The 17,071-nt window shown below is 42.1% G+C and overlaps 1 protein-coding gene across 5 annotated transcripts in view; it reads left to right on the top strand.

Moving 5' to 3' along the window:
* The window catches only part of LOC136883355 (uncharacterized), a 647,239-nt gene that overhangs the window by 538,833 nt on the left and 91,335 nt on the right, over positions 1–17,071 (top strand). For all 5 annotated transcript variants that reach the window (XR_010861242.2, XM_068229694.1, XM_067155608.2 and 2 more), the window contains one exon: positions 15,033–15,123. Coding sequence is in view for 4 of the 5 variants with exons in the window: in XM_068229694.1 (XP_068085795.1) it covers positions 15,033–15,123 (91 nt within the window). In the remaining variant the exon portion in view is untranslated. The remainder of the gene's footprint in view (positions 1–15,032; positions 15,124–17,071) is intronic.

The following is a 17,071-nucleotide window of genomic DNA, read 5'->3' as shown; positions in this document are numbered from 1 at the left end:
TGGTCGTAACGTCACGGTCACGTAGTATGCTGCTTCAGCATGCAATGTTCAATGTCTACACCTACGTAGTAAACACTCTGCTATGTTCACAAAATTTTTACTCACAACTATTTTTTATGCTTTAAGTTCGTGCACATAGGTTATGTTAAGATAGCAGCACACGTACAAGTGATGGTCACGTGCTCTAGTAGAAGATGCATGCATTATCAAAAGGTGATACGTACACGCTTTTAAACCTTGCTATTCTTACTGCTACTATGTTCGCAAGATTTTCAAAGATCACTATTCTTCGTGCTTTAAGTTCGTTCGCATAGGTCATGCTAAAGTAGCAGAGCAAACACATGCGAACGTTGTACATTCTAGCGGAATGTGTTTAGTACGATAGTTGATGCATGCAAAATCGATAGGTGTTGTGTACACGCTTTGAAACTTAACTATTCTTCGTGCTTTAAATCCGTGCACATAGGTTATGCTAAGATAGCAGCACACTCTAGCGGGAGAAGTTTAGTACTCTAGTTGATGCATGTATAATCGATAGGCAATGCGTACACGCTTTTAAAACATTGCTATTATTACTGCTGCTGCTATGTTCACAAGAATTTTATACATCGCTATTCTTTATGCTTTAAGTTCATGCGTATAAGTTATACTAAGTTAGCAGCATACTTATAAGGTTGTTGCACGCTCTAGTGGAAAAGTTTAGTAAGAAAGACGATGCATGCAAAATCGATAGGTGATGTGTACACGCTTTGAACTTGGGTATTTTTTGTGCTTTAACTTCGTGCACATAGGTTATGTTAAGATTGCAGCACACACAAGCGATGATCGCACGCTGTTGTGACAGAAGTTTAGTACAAGAGTTAATGCGTGCAAAATTGACTCGTGTTGTGTACACGCTATTCTTTGTGCTTTAAGTTCACGCACATAGGTAGCAGCGCACAATTGCGAACGTTGTACACTCTAGCGGTAGAAGTTTAGTACGATAGTTGATGCATGCAAAATTGATAGGTGATGTGTACACGCTTTGGAGCATAGCTATTCTTTGTGCTTTAACTTTATACACATACGTTAGCAATACACATATGCGATCGTTGTACACTCTGGCGGTAAAAAATAGTCGATGCATGCAAAATCAATAGGTGATGTGTACACGCTGTTAAACATCGTTATTTTTGTGCTTTAAGTTCGTGCGTATAGGCTATGCTAAGATAGGAGTACAATCTAGCGGAAGAAGTTCAGGGTGATCTGTACACGCTTTGAAACATGATTATTCTTTGTACTTTAAGTTCATGCACATAGGTTATGCTAAGATAGCAGCACAATCTAGAGGAAGAAGTTTAGTACGAGAGTCGATGCTTGCAAAATCGATAAGTAATATGTACACGCTTTGAAACATGGCTATTCTTTGTACTTTAAGTTCATGGGTATAGGTTATGCTAAGATAGCAGCGCAATCTAGCGCAAGAAGTTTAGTACGAGACTCGATGAATGCGAAATCGATAGGTGTTGTGTACACGCTTTGAAACATGGCTATTCTTTGTACTTTAAGTTCATGCTAAGATACCTGCACAATCTACCTGAAGAAGTTCAGTACGAGATTCGATACATGCAAAATCGATAGTTGATGCGTACACGCTTTGAAACATGACTATTCATTGTACTTTAAGGTCATGCGTATAGGTTATGCTAAGATAGCAGCACGATCTAGCGGAAGAAGTTTAGTACGAGAGTCGATGCATGTAAAATCGATAGGTGATGTCTACACGCTTTAAAACATGGCTATTCATACTGTTGCTCTGTTCCTATGATTTTTAAACATAGCTAATCCTAATGCTGCTCTTAACGACGTAGAGCTAAGGATTGATGAAGTGACCGTGACGTCACGACCACGTGCTCTTGTTTGGTAAACATAACCACGTGCTTTTTTGACAGCTGTCTTCTTGACGAACCCTAACCTCACTTTGAAGGACAATAGAGCGTCGCTAACCTCACTGCTACCATCTTTACGGCAGTAAACCTCAAGGCTGCCACCTTATGCATGTTACAGCGCGGAATTTACAATCCAACAGCAGAACGTCACTAACCTCACTCTTGCCATCTTGATGGGCTTAAACCTTACTGTTGCTACCTTGGTTATACGCTTTTGTGTTAGTTTACTATTAATCGCTAAGCTGTTCGCATCATCGAAGTAGAGAGTAACAAATGTCGAGTAGATTTAAAGAAGAATCTGTTAGCAGAAGATAAAAGTCCGTCATGGAAAAACCTATTTCTAGGTATATTTGCGAAGAGTGTGGAAAAGCATTTTCCCGAAGCTATCACAGGAGACGTCATGAGATATCATGTAGGATGATTTTTCAATGCAAACATTGTAGAAGAGAGTTCAAGAACGCATACAACGCTCAACGTCATGAAGCCGCGTGTAATGTAGCTTCATCGGGAACAAAATACAAAGAGCTCAACCATATTCCAGCGAACACTGATTTATGTTTAAAAAGTACACCTCTGCGAGAGATTTTTAATTCTCCCTTGCTGTCTAGGCCTGCTGCAAGTTCTGTTACTGAGCACAAACTTCAAGATAAAGAGAGGCAAGATCATGATTATGATAATAAGGATAATGATGTTGATCAAAACAGTAGTAAAGGGAAAGTAGAAGAAGAAGAAAATCCATTGCCATTACAGCTTGATGATTTTACTTCATTTCCTAAGCCTACTACACGTTCTGTCGAAGTGCAAACATCTCAAGAAGAGATGCAAGGTAAAGAAGAAGGAAATTTCAACGCTTCATCGCTATCGAAACAAGTTATGTTTGTACCTAGAAACGCTACTGCTGAAGCACGTATTATATCAAAACAAGTCCCTGCACATCAACTGTCTGCATATAGACTCAAAGTTCACAACAAGCCTCTGTTACCCTATGTAGATATAAGCTACTGTAAAGACCCCAACGTATTGGTAAAACGTTTACAACTGCTAAGAGCCTATCATGATGCTGGTTACACACAGTACAAAGAAGATATTTTTGAAATAGAGCATGAATTACGTCGTGTTGGTATTATTAAGTAAGCGCTTACCCTCACCTAAGTCATCCATCTGTAGTATATAGTCGATCGAGTAGCTATATTCGTATAGATTATTTCCCAACATTCTCCCTTCCTTAGGGTGTTAACTCCGCCTCTAGTTGTAGAGCCGGTCTCAAGCCCGGATAAAGAGAGGAGAGGCGCCCTAGCCCTTTAGCCCATTAGCCCATTAGCCCTTTAGCCCTTTAGCCCATTAGCCCTTTAGCCAAGGAATGTGCGGTAATCTAATCTTCTTAGAACAAAGGTATCCCCTGACATGTTCTAAACACATGTTGTATCGAGTACAGTGTTCTATTATAGTCTTGATCACTTATTTAGTGTTCTAAACACTTCAATCAATGTTCCGATCACATGATAAAGTTAACGGCATAGAGTGCGGTGTTCGATTCTAGTCTTGTTATGTTTCTTTAGTGATTTGCAAGTCTAAACATGCATAATGACGTCATCACTGCAGCACATGCTTACTCTAGCTATCCCGATGCAGGTTTAAACTTGTTCGATAGAGCTATACCTTGACATAAGAGGAGGCCTTAACAGCTTATGTATAGCCGCTATTGTTTAAAGATAGCTGCTGTGAAGAAAAAGCACGTCGAATTTTTCAAATTACCTGCTACCACATTTCAAAGGTATGAGGTTTAGTGCTGTAAAGATACCTGCACGATGCAAAGCTAACTTTCTTCATCAGAGCAGCCACCATCTTGTGTGAGCACCTCTAGGCCGTATCATAAGCAGCTGTGTATAGTCACCGTCTTGTCGCTGCTACCTCCCGCAAGCACCCCTAGGGCGTCTCATAAGAGTAGCAGCCATCTTGTGCAAGCGCTCTTAAGCTGTCTCATAAGAAGCTATGTATAGTCACCATCTTGTAGAAATAGATAGCTGCCAATGCCAAAGGGCCTAAGTAAGGATCGAACCGTCGATCTCATCATTAGACTATGTTTTTTTCATGTTCCTGATACTGCAAACCTAGGTATCAGGTAGAAAAATTTTATCCGTTTTCGAGATATTTAACATTTTGCATTTAAGCCCCAAATTTAATGAATCGAACCTGCACGGCACGTTATACTCTCTACCATAGCTAGACCTGATCATGTTACGAAGACTTACTTCAATACAAGCTAAAACAGAGTGAATGCCAAAGGGCCTAAGTAGGAACCGAACCGTTGATCTCATCATTAGACTATGTTTTACTTGATCCTCGTACTGCGAACCGAGGTATTGGGCGGAAAATTTTTTGTCCGTTTTGCTCTACGATGCACTGCTTTCGAGATATTTAACATTTTGCATTTAAGCCCTAAATTTAATGAATCGAACTAGCACGACACGTTAGTCTCTAAGCTAAGAGCAGCAGCCATCTTGCGCAAGCACTCTTAAGGCGTCTCATAAGGAGACGTGTATAGCCGCCATCTTGTGTCCGCCATCTTGCGCAAGTATCCTTAGGGCGTCTCTAGCCATCTTGTGCAAGGACCCTTAAGCCGCCTCATAAGAGCAACCGCCATCTTGCACAAGCATCACTAGGGCGTCTCATAAGGAGCCTTGTATAACCACCATCTTGCGCAAGCATCCCAAGGGCGTCTCATAAGAACCTGTGTATAGCAGCCATCTTGCGTAAGCACCCTTAAGGAGTCATGTATAGCCGCCATCTTATGCAATTAGCGTTGAGAGAGGACTGCTGTAGAATTTTTCTTTTTAAATTATCCACCACCACATTTCAAAGGTATCTAGCTAAAGATAGCAGCACTGCGTATGACAGGTGACGAATTTACATCTACTGCGATAAAGAGGGCAGCACGGTGCTCAAAGATGGCGGATGATAGCTGTCAAAAAAGCACGTAGCTATGTTTACCAAACAAGAGCATGTGGAATTTGCCGCCACCACATTTCAAACTAAAGAGGGCAGCACTATGCTCTGTTGATTAAAGATGGCGGATGGTAGCTGACAAAAAAGCACGTGAGTTTGTTTCCAAACAAGAGCACGTGGAATTTTTCAATTTGCCGCCACCACATTTCAAAGGTATCTAGCTAAAAATGGCAGCACGGTGCTCTCTTGATTAAAGATGGTAGATGATAGCTAACAGAACTTTTCAAATTGCCCGCTACTACATGCTTAAGGTAGTAGCCATAAAGAGGGCAGCACGGTGTTCTGTAGATTAAAGATGGCGGGTGATAGGTGATGAAATTGCCCGCATGATAGCAGCACGGTGCTCTGTTGATTAAAGATGGTGGATGACAGCTGTCAGAAAAGCACATAGCTTTGTTTCCAAACAAGAGCACGTGGAATTTGCCGCCACCACATTTCAACTAAAGATGGCAGCACGGTGCTCTCTTGATTAAAGATGGTGGATGATAGCTAACAGAACTTTTCAAATTGCCCGCTACTACATGCTTAAGGTAGTAGCCATAAAGAGGGCAGCACGGTGTTCTGTGGATTAAAGATGGCGGATGACAGGTGATGAAATTGCCCGCATGATAGCAGCACGGTGCTCTGTTGATTAAAGATGGCGGATGACAGCTGCACATGGCTTTGTTTCCAAACAAGAGCACGTGGAATTTACCGCCACCACGTTTCAAACTAAAGAGGGCAGCACTGTGCTCAAAGATGGCAGATGACAGCTGTCAAAAAAGCACGTGAGTTTGTTTTCAAACAAGAGCACGTGGAATTTTTCAATTTGCCGCCACTACATAGAGGGCAGCACTGTTCTCTCTGGATTAAAGATGGCTGCTTGTCGAAAAGCATTTTTCAAATTATCCGCCACCACATTTCAAAGGTAAGTAGCTAAAGAGGGCAGCACTGTGCTCTATAGATTAAAGATGGTGGATGACAGCTGTCAAAAAAAACACGTGGCTTTGTTTACCTCACGCTAGTTAGGTTAAGTTGGTAGCACTAAGGTTTAGACCCGTCAAGATGGCAGCACTGCCGATGACAGGTGACGAAAGAGGGCAGCACAGTGCTTTGTGGTTTAAAGATGGCGGATGACAGCTGTCAAAACAGCACGTGGCTTTGTTTAACACGCGCTAGTTAGGTTAAGTTGGTAGCACTAAGGTTTAGGCCCGCCAAGATGACAGCACTGCCGATGACAGGTGACGCAAGAGGGCAGCACAGTGCTCTGTAGTTTAAAGATGGCGGATGACAGCTGTCAAAAAAGCATGTGGCTGTCAAAAAGCACGTGGCTTTGTTTACCAAGCGCTAGTGAGGTTAAGTTGGTAGCACTAAGGTTTAGGCTCGTCAAGATGGCAGCACTGCCGATGACAGGTGATGAATTTTACATCTACTACGATAAAGAGGGCAGCACAGTGCTCTGTAGTTTAAAGATGGCGGATGACAGCTGTCAAAAAAGCACGTGGCTGTCAAAAAGCACGTGGCTTTGTTTACCTCGCGCTAGTTAGGTTAAGTTGGTACTACTGAGGTTTAGGCCCGTCAAGATGGCAGTACTGAGGTTAGCGGTGCGTTGTTGTCTGTCAAAAAGCACGTGGCTTTGTTTACAAATTCAAATTTCCCGCGGGAGGTGGAGGAGGTATCTGGGAGGCCTCTGGCTGAGGTGGAGGTGGAGGTGGCCACTGGGAGGCCTCTGGCTGAGGTGGAGGTGGAGGTGGCCACTGGGAGGCCTCTGGCTGAGGTGGAGGTGGAGGTGGCCACTGGGAGCCGGAGGTGGCGGTGGCCGCAGAACTGTCCAATTATACTACTTACATGCGCTTCAAATAGGTTTCCATGATATATATACGGTTAGGTGAGGTGATGCCGTTTGAAGAAGAAAACTGAAATGTTTGCCACAGAAGCCTCTGGAGTGATACCGTATTTCTTCGAATCCAAGACGACATTTATTTCTCAGAATCTCGTGTGAAAAATCAAGGGTCGTTTTGCATTCGCGGCCTGATAGTAATGAACACCACCGGCAGTAACCAAACCACGCCCCCGCGTTGACAATAAACGACCGCCCCTCTATCATAAGCCTACATCGCTAGCCTGTGTGTAACGTCACTGGATCTCGGGGAGAACAGTGGCGGAACCTCCAGTTTATATCCTCAACTACTTAATATTCATAACTCCCTTGTCAATCTCGAAGCTCTTGCTTAGCTCATCTATCCATAATATACTCGTACTAGCTTTCAATTCATGTGAACTGCGCACGTTCCGTGGCTGGATACTTGTCTGGAATGAACCCCCTTGGAAGGCGCTCTCTCCGTCCGTACCTGGGCGAAGGGAGTGGCGAGGTGCGGGGGGTCATCGGCCGGCTAGTAGACAAGACCAGGATATCGCAGAAACATATATCCGTGGTTTACGCATGCGCAATATGCCACTCTCTCTAGTCGTGTTGTCGGGGGTGTTGGGGTAAGTATGTGCCTGCCATCTGTTGCCCTTACAGGAATTCAACTACGTAGCAGAAAATAGTGCACATAATTAGCGCTAGTGTTGAAGAGCATCATTACTGCCAGCAGTCACATTAAACCGCCAAATTCCAATTGATGTCTTTTCCCAAATACATCAATATTTACTAAACATCTGTTCATTTGCCTTATTTGAAATAATTATTTTTTGGAGAGAAAATTAACTTAAAAATCACCGAGGCAAAGAGTAGCGGGAAAGTAATACCAAAGAAAACGCTAATTGCCTAGCCACAGGAGTTCTTAAAATTAAGTTACCAACATTGCGAACATACATCCCTAAAGTTTACTCTGTTTTTCAAGTGTGATGCTAGTGTTTATAACAGTTTGCAATAATTATCATAATTCGTAATATTATTGTACGCTGTGCAAGCGTGTGAGTGTTTTTTTGCACTGTTGTGCCGTTCAGAAACTTAATTTTTAGGACATAAAGGAGTTACAATTATTTCTCCTTGTGTGTATTTTTGTGCACCGTAGTTGCGTCCATAATTTTTGTTCCCGGGAAAGGTAAGGAGCTACATAATGAGTTTGAACAGTGATATGATACTTAAGAAGACAAACTTTTCTTCTCTCTCTTTCTCTCTCCCTTAAGCGTAAACTTAAGATTAAGGATGCCGGACGCCCGATGCCTGATCTTGATATAACGAGGCATCCTAAAAGTAAAAGTAATGAAATTGTGCGTAAATTCAGAATGGATTTATAGCGTATAAAAGAATCGAGTGGATCTGTGGGTGCGAAATTACTAACACGTTGATTTGTTTTCCTTTTTTATGATTCATGAGCAATGGAAGCGAAGGGACTTGGACCAAAGTCGGAGTGGTAGATATAGGATATTTGTCCAAAAAAATAATAAAGAAACACAAAAGTTCTAAATCTCATATGCTTGCCTAGTTACAATTCGATCTCCTGAGAAGACACGATAACCGTCAGTAATTTGACTGTGCTTACAGGCAGTCTGTGGAAAGAGACAACGACCAAGTACGGAAAATTCGTTCTGTGCTGTGTAAAGTTCTGTGGCGCGTTTGAGATGACATTGCGCGGGCATGACGAAACAAGTGAATCATCGAATGCTGGCATATTTCGAGGCCTCGTCAATTTTAGTTCTGAAATTGACGTTGCATTAAGAGACCATCTGTCTAAAGCTACTGTTTTCAAAGGCACCTCGACATTCAGAATGATTTGCTTTCGTGCATGTATGAAATCTGTCGTGAAAAAAAAAAAAAAAGAAAGAAATCACTTCATTTCAGTAATCGCAGATGAGACGACCGATATATCAACTACCGCACAATTTGTTATCATTCTTCCCAACGGTAAGCCAGTTGAAATATTCTGGGGTTTCCTCTATCCTCTAGTCATGGTGCTAAGACAATAGCAGAGTGTTTAAAATTTTCTTTGAGCGAAGTTGTGGATAATAGAGATAAGTTGATTTCACAAGATTACGATGGAGCAAATGTAATGAGTGGTCACCATTCAGGGTGCAAGTTCTCATCAGGGAAGATTTTAGGCATGCTCATTATGTGCACCGTTATGCCCATTCTCTGAACTTATTGTTTTGTTTTTTGTTTTTTCTCTACTTGCTTTACGTCGCACCGACACAGATACTGTAGGTCTTATGGCGACGATGGGACAGGAAAGGGCTAAGAGTGGGAAGGAATCGGCCGTGGCCTTAATTAAGGTACAGCCCCAGCATTTGCCTGGTGTGAAAATGGGAAACCACGGGAAACCATTTTCAGTGGGGTTCGAACCTACTATCTCCTGAATAGCGGATACTGGCCGCACTTAAGCGACTGCAGCTATCGAGCTCGGTTCTGAACTTATTCATGGCACAGGTGACAGGGGGGAGAGGAGATATTTAGGGGGCGATTTTTCCTTTTGTTGAACCCCCAGTGACGAAAGTCACGCGTTGCCACTGAGAGAGAATGACATTCTATTATCCTCTACAAAAACGTTTTCCAAATCTGCAGAATGGCATCAAAACATGTGAGCCTTCGAATTCTTAGAAAGGTCACGGCAATGAGTAGCAGAGTTATAACGCGTCCGCGGTACCTGACGCTTAGTAAAATTAAGTTTTATAGACAGCAGGAATATTTACATGATGGATCGTCTTATTGTAAGGATGCACAGGCCCCGATTTCAAGTACCGTAGTTAGCACCCTGGGCAAGCAATAATTAGCGCCCCCCCCCCCCCCCGCTCCTTTTTCTGTTCCACTAAAATAATAATTGTTTACAAATCAAAGATTCAAGTTTTTAATATGAGTTTTAAAACTGCACATTATGCAAATAAAGTTCTCATAATTAAATTTATCAAGTTAAATAAAGGTAACAGCCAAATAAGGATCATTCTGTATTCATTTTCATTTTAAAAGCCCTTGGTTTGTGTGTAAGTAAATAGTTTTAGAAATAAGACACATAGATCCTCCGTGGCTCGGGCGGCAGCGCACCGGCCTCTCACCGCTGGGTTCCGTGGTTCAAATCCCGGTCTCTCTATGTGAGATTTGTGCTGGACAAAGCGGAGGCGGGACAGGTTTTTCTCCGGGTACTCCGGTTTTCCCCTGTCATATTTCATTCCAGCAATACCTTCCAATATCATTTCATTTCATCTGTCATTCATTAATCGTTGCCCCAGAGGAGTGCGACATTCCTATCCTCTCCGCTAGATGGGAGCTTCATTCATTCCATCCCTGGCCTGGTTGAGTGACTTAAGAAGTTCAAGTTCATCACCCTAGTCCGACTCGTTGGCTGAACGGTCAGCGTACTGGCCTTCGGTTCAGAGGGTCCCGGGTTCGATTCCCGGCCGGGTCCGGGATTTTAACCTTCATTGGTTAATTCCCGTGGCTCGGGGACTGGGTGTTTGAGCTGTCCCCAACATCCCTGCAACACACACCACACATAACACTATCCTTCACCACAAAAACACGCAGTTACCTGCACATGGCAGATGCCGCCCACCCTCATCGGAGGGTCTGCCTTAGAAGGGCTGCACTCTGCTAGAAATAGCCACACGAAATTATTATTATTATTATTAGTTCATCACTCTGCTTTTTAGCAGCGCGTTTTCTGTCTTCAGCACCACTTAACTTCTTACTCAAGGTTAAATACTGAAAAACACGAGGTAATGAGGTGATCAGGTTGATGGTGAGCGGATGTAAACAGGGCAGTGGCTGCCTAGAACAACACGGTTGCCAAGCCACCAACTGCAATTGCCTACCGAGAACGCGCACGAGTTAAATAATGCCTTTCTTATTGTTTGCAGTAATTTAATTCCCTTCATAAAATTTAAATATATAGATTAAATTCAGGTTTTAAAGTTAGAATAGTTCAAAGTGTTTTATATAGGCTAATAAAATAATTGGAATAATTTGTGGAAAGTAAAAGTAATTTGAGTGAAATGAATTTAAGACGTAATTCACGCAGGCCATAATCACTGGATACGCCGGCCGCCGCCCCTCAAAAACTGGCGCCCTGGGCAATTGCCAGTCCGCCCATTTGTAAATTGGGGCCTGAGGATACGTGGAACGGGTATTGCCGGAAAAATTTCAATGGGTTCTCGTCAATGTTATGCCAGTTTTAAGTTAATGGCTATTAAACACTCGGAAATGTATAATAATTGTGCAACCGCAAGAAAATACGGCATAGGCCTAATTAAAGCCCATATTCGGCGTTACCGTGAACACAAAGACAGCTTATAAATGCGTACTGCACAAAAAATGCATTCAGTGGCCCGCAACAAGGATCCTTTAAAGAAGTTGAAGATGAAACTGTGAGGTATGTGCACAAAAATGCAAGGGCGGAATTGCCATACCGCGGCGCAATAAACTCGTTCGTTGACTTTCGAAGTCCGCGATTAAGACCTATACATCGCTAGCCGCTGAAGTTGGCCGAATCCGGCAAGCAAGACGTGCGTGTAGAGGCAGCCAGTTATATCTGACGCTGAGTGAAAGTAACAGTTTCATAGTAAGCAAGAATATTTTCCTGGTGGATCGTCGTATTGTAGAGACGCGTGGAATGTGTATTGCCGGCAAATTTTGAACGAGTTTGCTTCGATATTGTGATGCCAATTTTAAGTTAATGGTTATTAAACCCGCTGAAATAAAGCATAATTCTACAGCCGCAAAAATACGGCATAACTAAAGCCAATGTTCGGCGTCTACAGTCTAAAAAGGCGTACTGTATAAGAAAAGACATTCATATGATTTTACAAAGCCTTCTTAAGCCTGATTACATTTTTTTTAAGGAAAAAGTGGGAGTCCTTTTGGATTTGGAGAAATACGGTATTATATATTTTTCAGAATGAAATTAAACACACACTTTCACGTAGTATCGGATTTCGAAAAACAACAAACAAGTAAGCTGCAGTGTGGATATTGTCAGCGAAAACTCAAATTTTGTACAAACTCATTGCCATTTCATACTGAATTTAATGTGTATGGGGTTTTCCTAACTTTTACAACAAATCGTATATAACGACAATCCGCTATAGCGAGTAATTTTTCGCCATTGTAAATTATCGCTATAACGGACTTCTACTGTACTTGGAAGTAGAGAATACGTCAAAACTGAAAATGCATTCACCCTGATCACCAAGCCATCGAAATCTTCCTGCCTATGCCAAGGACAATTCGATTCAAACTGCAAAATAAAGTCATATTTGCATGGAAAAAACTGATTTTTTAAATTAATAAGGGACTTTTTATCCCTGTGTCCTTGGTATATGATTAAAGAGTCCCACTCTGTGGGTGAAGCTATGAGCATTTTTTATGACTTACTATATGCGGTCATAAAATACAGCGTACCATTTTGAAAACTTAACGTCAGAAAATATCCTTCTTGGTATGATTCAGAACTAATCCAGAAACTGAAGGGAAAAGAAAGGGTGAGAAGGAAATACAAAAGATCAGGCCAAGAGTACGACTATGTGCAGTTTTCCACATTATGAGGTGAATGTAAAAAATATGCAGCATGCTAAGTACAGGGACTACATTAGGTCGGTAGAAGATGATGTCATCACACACCCTAAGTGCTTTCGAAATTTCATTAATAATAATAATAAACGGAAACCTTCCTATCTGTCTCCCACTATGCTAATAAACGGAACAGAAATCCACGAGAAAGATGAAATTCTAAACACATTCGGGTAAACTTTCACAAAGTACTATCCTACTTCCGAGCCCTGCAATGCAACTTTTTCTCACCCATTTTCAATAGCTGCAGTGTCTGCTCAAACTTCTGTAACAGAAGTGACAGACGTGACAGGGATCCTCTCGTCGGTAGATATCAACAAATCATGTTGGCCTGACAAGATACCTGGCATCGTTCTCCGTGAATGTGCTTCTCAACTGGCAATTCCACTACGTGAAATTATAAAGGAATCATTTAAGTGTGAGCGTTTTCCAGCCGAGTGGAAAAAGTGTTATGTAATCCCTGTCTTCAAGAAAGGTGTTATTTGATAATTATAGACCAGTAGTGCTGCTTTCACTTGTATCGAAGGTGGTGGAGAAAGTCATATATAATTGCCTGTATGACTCTTTTAGTCAGTGCAGAGACCCATCACAGCATGGATTCGTTAAAGGCAGGTCAACCGTTACCAATCTGGTAGTTTATTTATCTTCAATTTCAGATGCATTGGACAAAGGTAAACAGGTTGATGTGATATATACTGATTTCTGCAAACCCTTCAACTCTTTACAACATGAGGCCTTGTTGAAGAAGTTGTCAGCTTATGGAGTGTCTGGGAGTATATTTTAGTGGCTGAAGAGTTACGTGACAAAACGAATTTTTGTCAAGTCTGAGGGTTTGATCTGTGACCCCAACCAATCTTCATCTGGCATCCCACAAAAATCACTGTTAGGGCCTCTTCTATTTGTTTTGTTTCTGAATGTTATTACTACAGTCGTTCAGAGCAGTGAATGTCTCTTGTACGCTGATGACTTGAAACTATATAAAGTCATAAATGAAGACAATGATGGCGATTGTCTACAGAAGATTTGAAACAAATGTGCGAGTGGTGTGATAAGTGGTCCCTCAGAGTTAAGTGTGGTGAGTGGTCCCTCGAGTGGTGTGGTAAGTGGTCCCCGAGTGGTGTGGTGAGTGGTTCCTCAGAGTAAAGTGTGGTGAGTGGTTCCTCAGAGTTAAGTGTGGTGTCATGCCATTTACTCGGAAATTAACACCTGTATTTTACAGGTATAAAATCAGTGGAGAAAGTTTAAATCGTGTGGAGGAGTTTAATGATCTAGATGTAATTCTTAGTAACAGGAATGGCTTATCCTTTGAGAAACACATCGATGGTATTATAAAGAAATCTTTCAGATTCCTGGGATTTGTCAAGAGGAATTGTAAAGATTTCAGTAATATTTCATGTGTCAAAACACTGTTTTGTTCCCTGGTGAGACCCTGTCTCAAGTATGGTTGTGAGGTGTGGCTCCCGTACAGATAAGGTTCATGAAGTGGATTAGTTTTGTATTCCTGGGCATGCCACTCTCTTCAAGCAGGTATGAAGAGTTTGTGAACATTCTTGGAATGAATACGCTGGCAACGCGCCGAAACTGTGCAAACGCAATGTTAGCGATTAAATGCTTGAAGAGTAAAGTGGACAGTCCAGCTATACTGGGGTTGATCCCACTTCATGTTCCAAGCAGACGAACAAGGCAGAAATACACATTTCACCTGCCCAAATGTAGGACGGTTGCACATGAAAATTCTTGGTTCATGCAAACCCTTAGGACAATAAATCAGCTGGAAGTGTCAATCAACATTTTTGATCACCCTTCCACTGCAATTGAGAAAGTTCTTTTCCAGGATGGAATGTGATAATTTTGTAAATTATGTTAATTAATCTGAGGAATTTTTTGAGGGTGCATATCTGTGTGTTTATATATATATTTGTATGTATTATTTAATTTTCTAGCACATTATCTGTAACTGGGACATCCTCGAGGTGATATATTCTACTCTACTCAGTTCACATTGTTTCTGAACACCCTGTATGTATATAAAAAGGATGCCCTTCTCAACTACCCTCCTACGAGGCTATTGACACTTCATAGAATGGGACCACATACCCACATACTCTCGCTCCATCAACATTGTCCATTTGGCATTGTGAGGCTAACCAAGAGAATGAAAGGCTACCAAAACTGGAAAGCAGCCAATCACTGGCATGCAGCACTACAGAGAACATTCCACTCATTACCAGTGGGACAGCCGAGCAGTCCCTCAACAATAACATTTCTATTGTTCTTTCCTTCTTTTTCTTCCAGTACAGATTGACATGACCACCAATTTTAAACCAATTAACAGTACACTTAATGTGGATACTGTCATCTGTGTTTTACATCATTTTAAGTGTAATTTTAAACATTTCATCACACCTGGGCAACTGGAGTGGGACTGATTATGATGATGATGTAATATACTTCCAAAAACTGGTTTTGATAAATTGAATTACCATGTGCATCATCAGCACTGTTTTAGAAAAAGTCTTTTTCATTTTGTGATGACTTAACAAGCAATGTCTACCACACATGTACCTGAATGCATTACGATAATTTGAGAGTCTGATTAACATTTTTGTTGACAGGTTCACCGCACAGGAAGTGGTCAGCAAGTACAACATCTTCGGAGTGACTGTCGCCGAGGTGGAGATCGACCTTCTGACCGGACAGCAGATGGTAAGTGTGGTGGTGAAGTCTCTATACAGGTGTTGAGCTCCAGTAACCCCTATTCCTCTATCAACATTCCCCCACCATGAGGCAGTCACCCTGCTGTCTCTATTTCAGTTGATTGTGAGCTGTGTTGTGGTGGAAATTAACTCTCTTCCCATTGTAGTTCGGCCCATCATTGCTTGTATCTCTTTCCATTGACTTCTTTGCAATTTTATCCACTTTTCCTTGCACCATATGTGACTCATTGCATGGAAAGGGACCTAAAGTAGGATTTTTCATTTTTGTGGTTCTAAAATTGCCAAAAATACTAAGAAAGAGTTCATGCTTCTTGGTGCAATACTTCAGAAGATATTATTTATTAAGAAAACTGTAATTTGAAAGAAACACAAATACAGCCTTCACTAATTTTCTTACCAATTGTGCAAAGTTTCCATGACATTGAGTGATGAAGACTCGAACTGCTGTGCGACTTAGTTTCTTTAAGAAGACCCATAGGTAGCGCAAGAAGTCAAAACATAGAAATACAATTTTTACACCAGAGACACTTTTGCTCAGCTATGCAGTAAAATTTCCATCGCCAACTCTAGGTCCCTTTCTGCGCAACGGGTCACATATGTTGAAACCATTTCACTGTAGGATCTGTCATTTTCTCCTGGATTAGCACATTGCCAAATCGTTTCTTACATTCACAATCCAATCTAGCGAGGCTGGCTCACTTGCTGTGTTGTCAGCCAACGAGGGAGTGATGTGTTGGTCTTTCACCTGGCAATTTTGTTTGTGACTGCATTATTCCTCATGTTCTCGTTTTCAATAAGTTGGCTAACTTCAACATTTTAATGTTCATGAGAAATGTATAAAAAGCAGTGTAGCCTCTAATATGCATGTTTCCACAAGAGTACCAACAGACAATGGTATTAATGTCAACTTTTATCTGATTAAGAGGCGGCCGAAGTCAGTTCTAGATTCACATTTTATTTCAAAATATCGCCAGTAGTCTCGTTGATGTCGACAACTAACTCCACTGATAGTTTCATCGCGGGTGCATAGATGGCAGTACGAAAGGCCAAGGCCGAACGAGCGATTCCCCTCTCACCCTCCAACGTCACATAGTCTGTCACCAGGAAGTTGTGATACAGTACTTGCACGGAGCTGATGGTGTTGACATTTGTACGGAATGCGAAACATTCCAGGAAATTATTGAGCATGGGTTAGTGCTGAACAAAACAGTCAAAATAAGGTACTGTTTCCGACAAATATAAATGAAATGGCGTATGGCTTTTAGTGCCGGGAGTGTCCGGAGACAAGTTCGGCTCGCCAGATGCAGGTCTTTTGATTTGATATCCGTAGGCGACCTGCGCGTCGTGATGAGGTTGAAATGATGATGGAGACGACACATACACCCAGCCCCCATGCCAGAGAAATTAACCAATTATGGTTAAAATTACTAACCCTGCCGGGTTTGTTCAGTGCAGTGTTTTTTATATTCTTAGTAATATGTCTCACCTCTGTGGTGTAGTGTGTGATTAGCTGCCACCCCCAGAGGTCCGGGTTCGATTCCCGGCTCTGCCACGAAATTTGAAAAAGTGGTACGAGGCCCACTCAGCCTCGAGAGGTCAACTGAGTAGAGGTGGGTTCGATTCCCACCTCAGTCATCCTAGAAGTGGTTTTCCGTGGTTTCCCACTTCTCCTCCAGGCAAATGCCGGGATGGTACCTAACTTAAGGCCACGGCCGCTTCCTTCCCTCTTCCTTGCCTGACCCATCCAATCTTCCCATCCCTGCACAAGGCCCCTGTTGAGCATAGCAGGTGAGGCCACCTGGGCGAGGTACTGGACATTCTCCCCAGTTGTATCCCCCGACCCAAAGTCTGTAACTCCAGGACACTGCCCTTGAGGCGGTAGAGGTGGGATCCCTCGCTGAGTCCGAGGGAAAAACCGACCCTGGAGGGTAAACAGA

This window comes from Anabrus simplex, chromosome 11 (assembly GCF_040414725.1).
Source record: "Anabrus simplex isolate iqAnaSimp1 chromosome 11, ASM4041472v1, whole genome shotgun sequence".
Classification (NCBI taxonomy): Eukaryota; Metazoa; Arthropoda; class Insecta; order Orthoptera; family Tettigoniidae; genus Anabrus; species Anabrus simplex.
The sequence above is the reverse complement of the archived record's forward strand: the minus strand, read 5'-3'. Positions and strand labels throughout refer to the sequence as shown.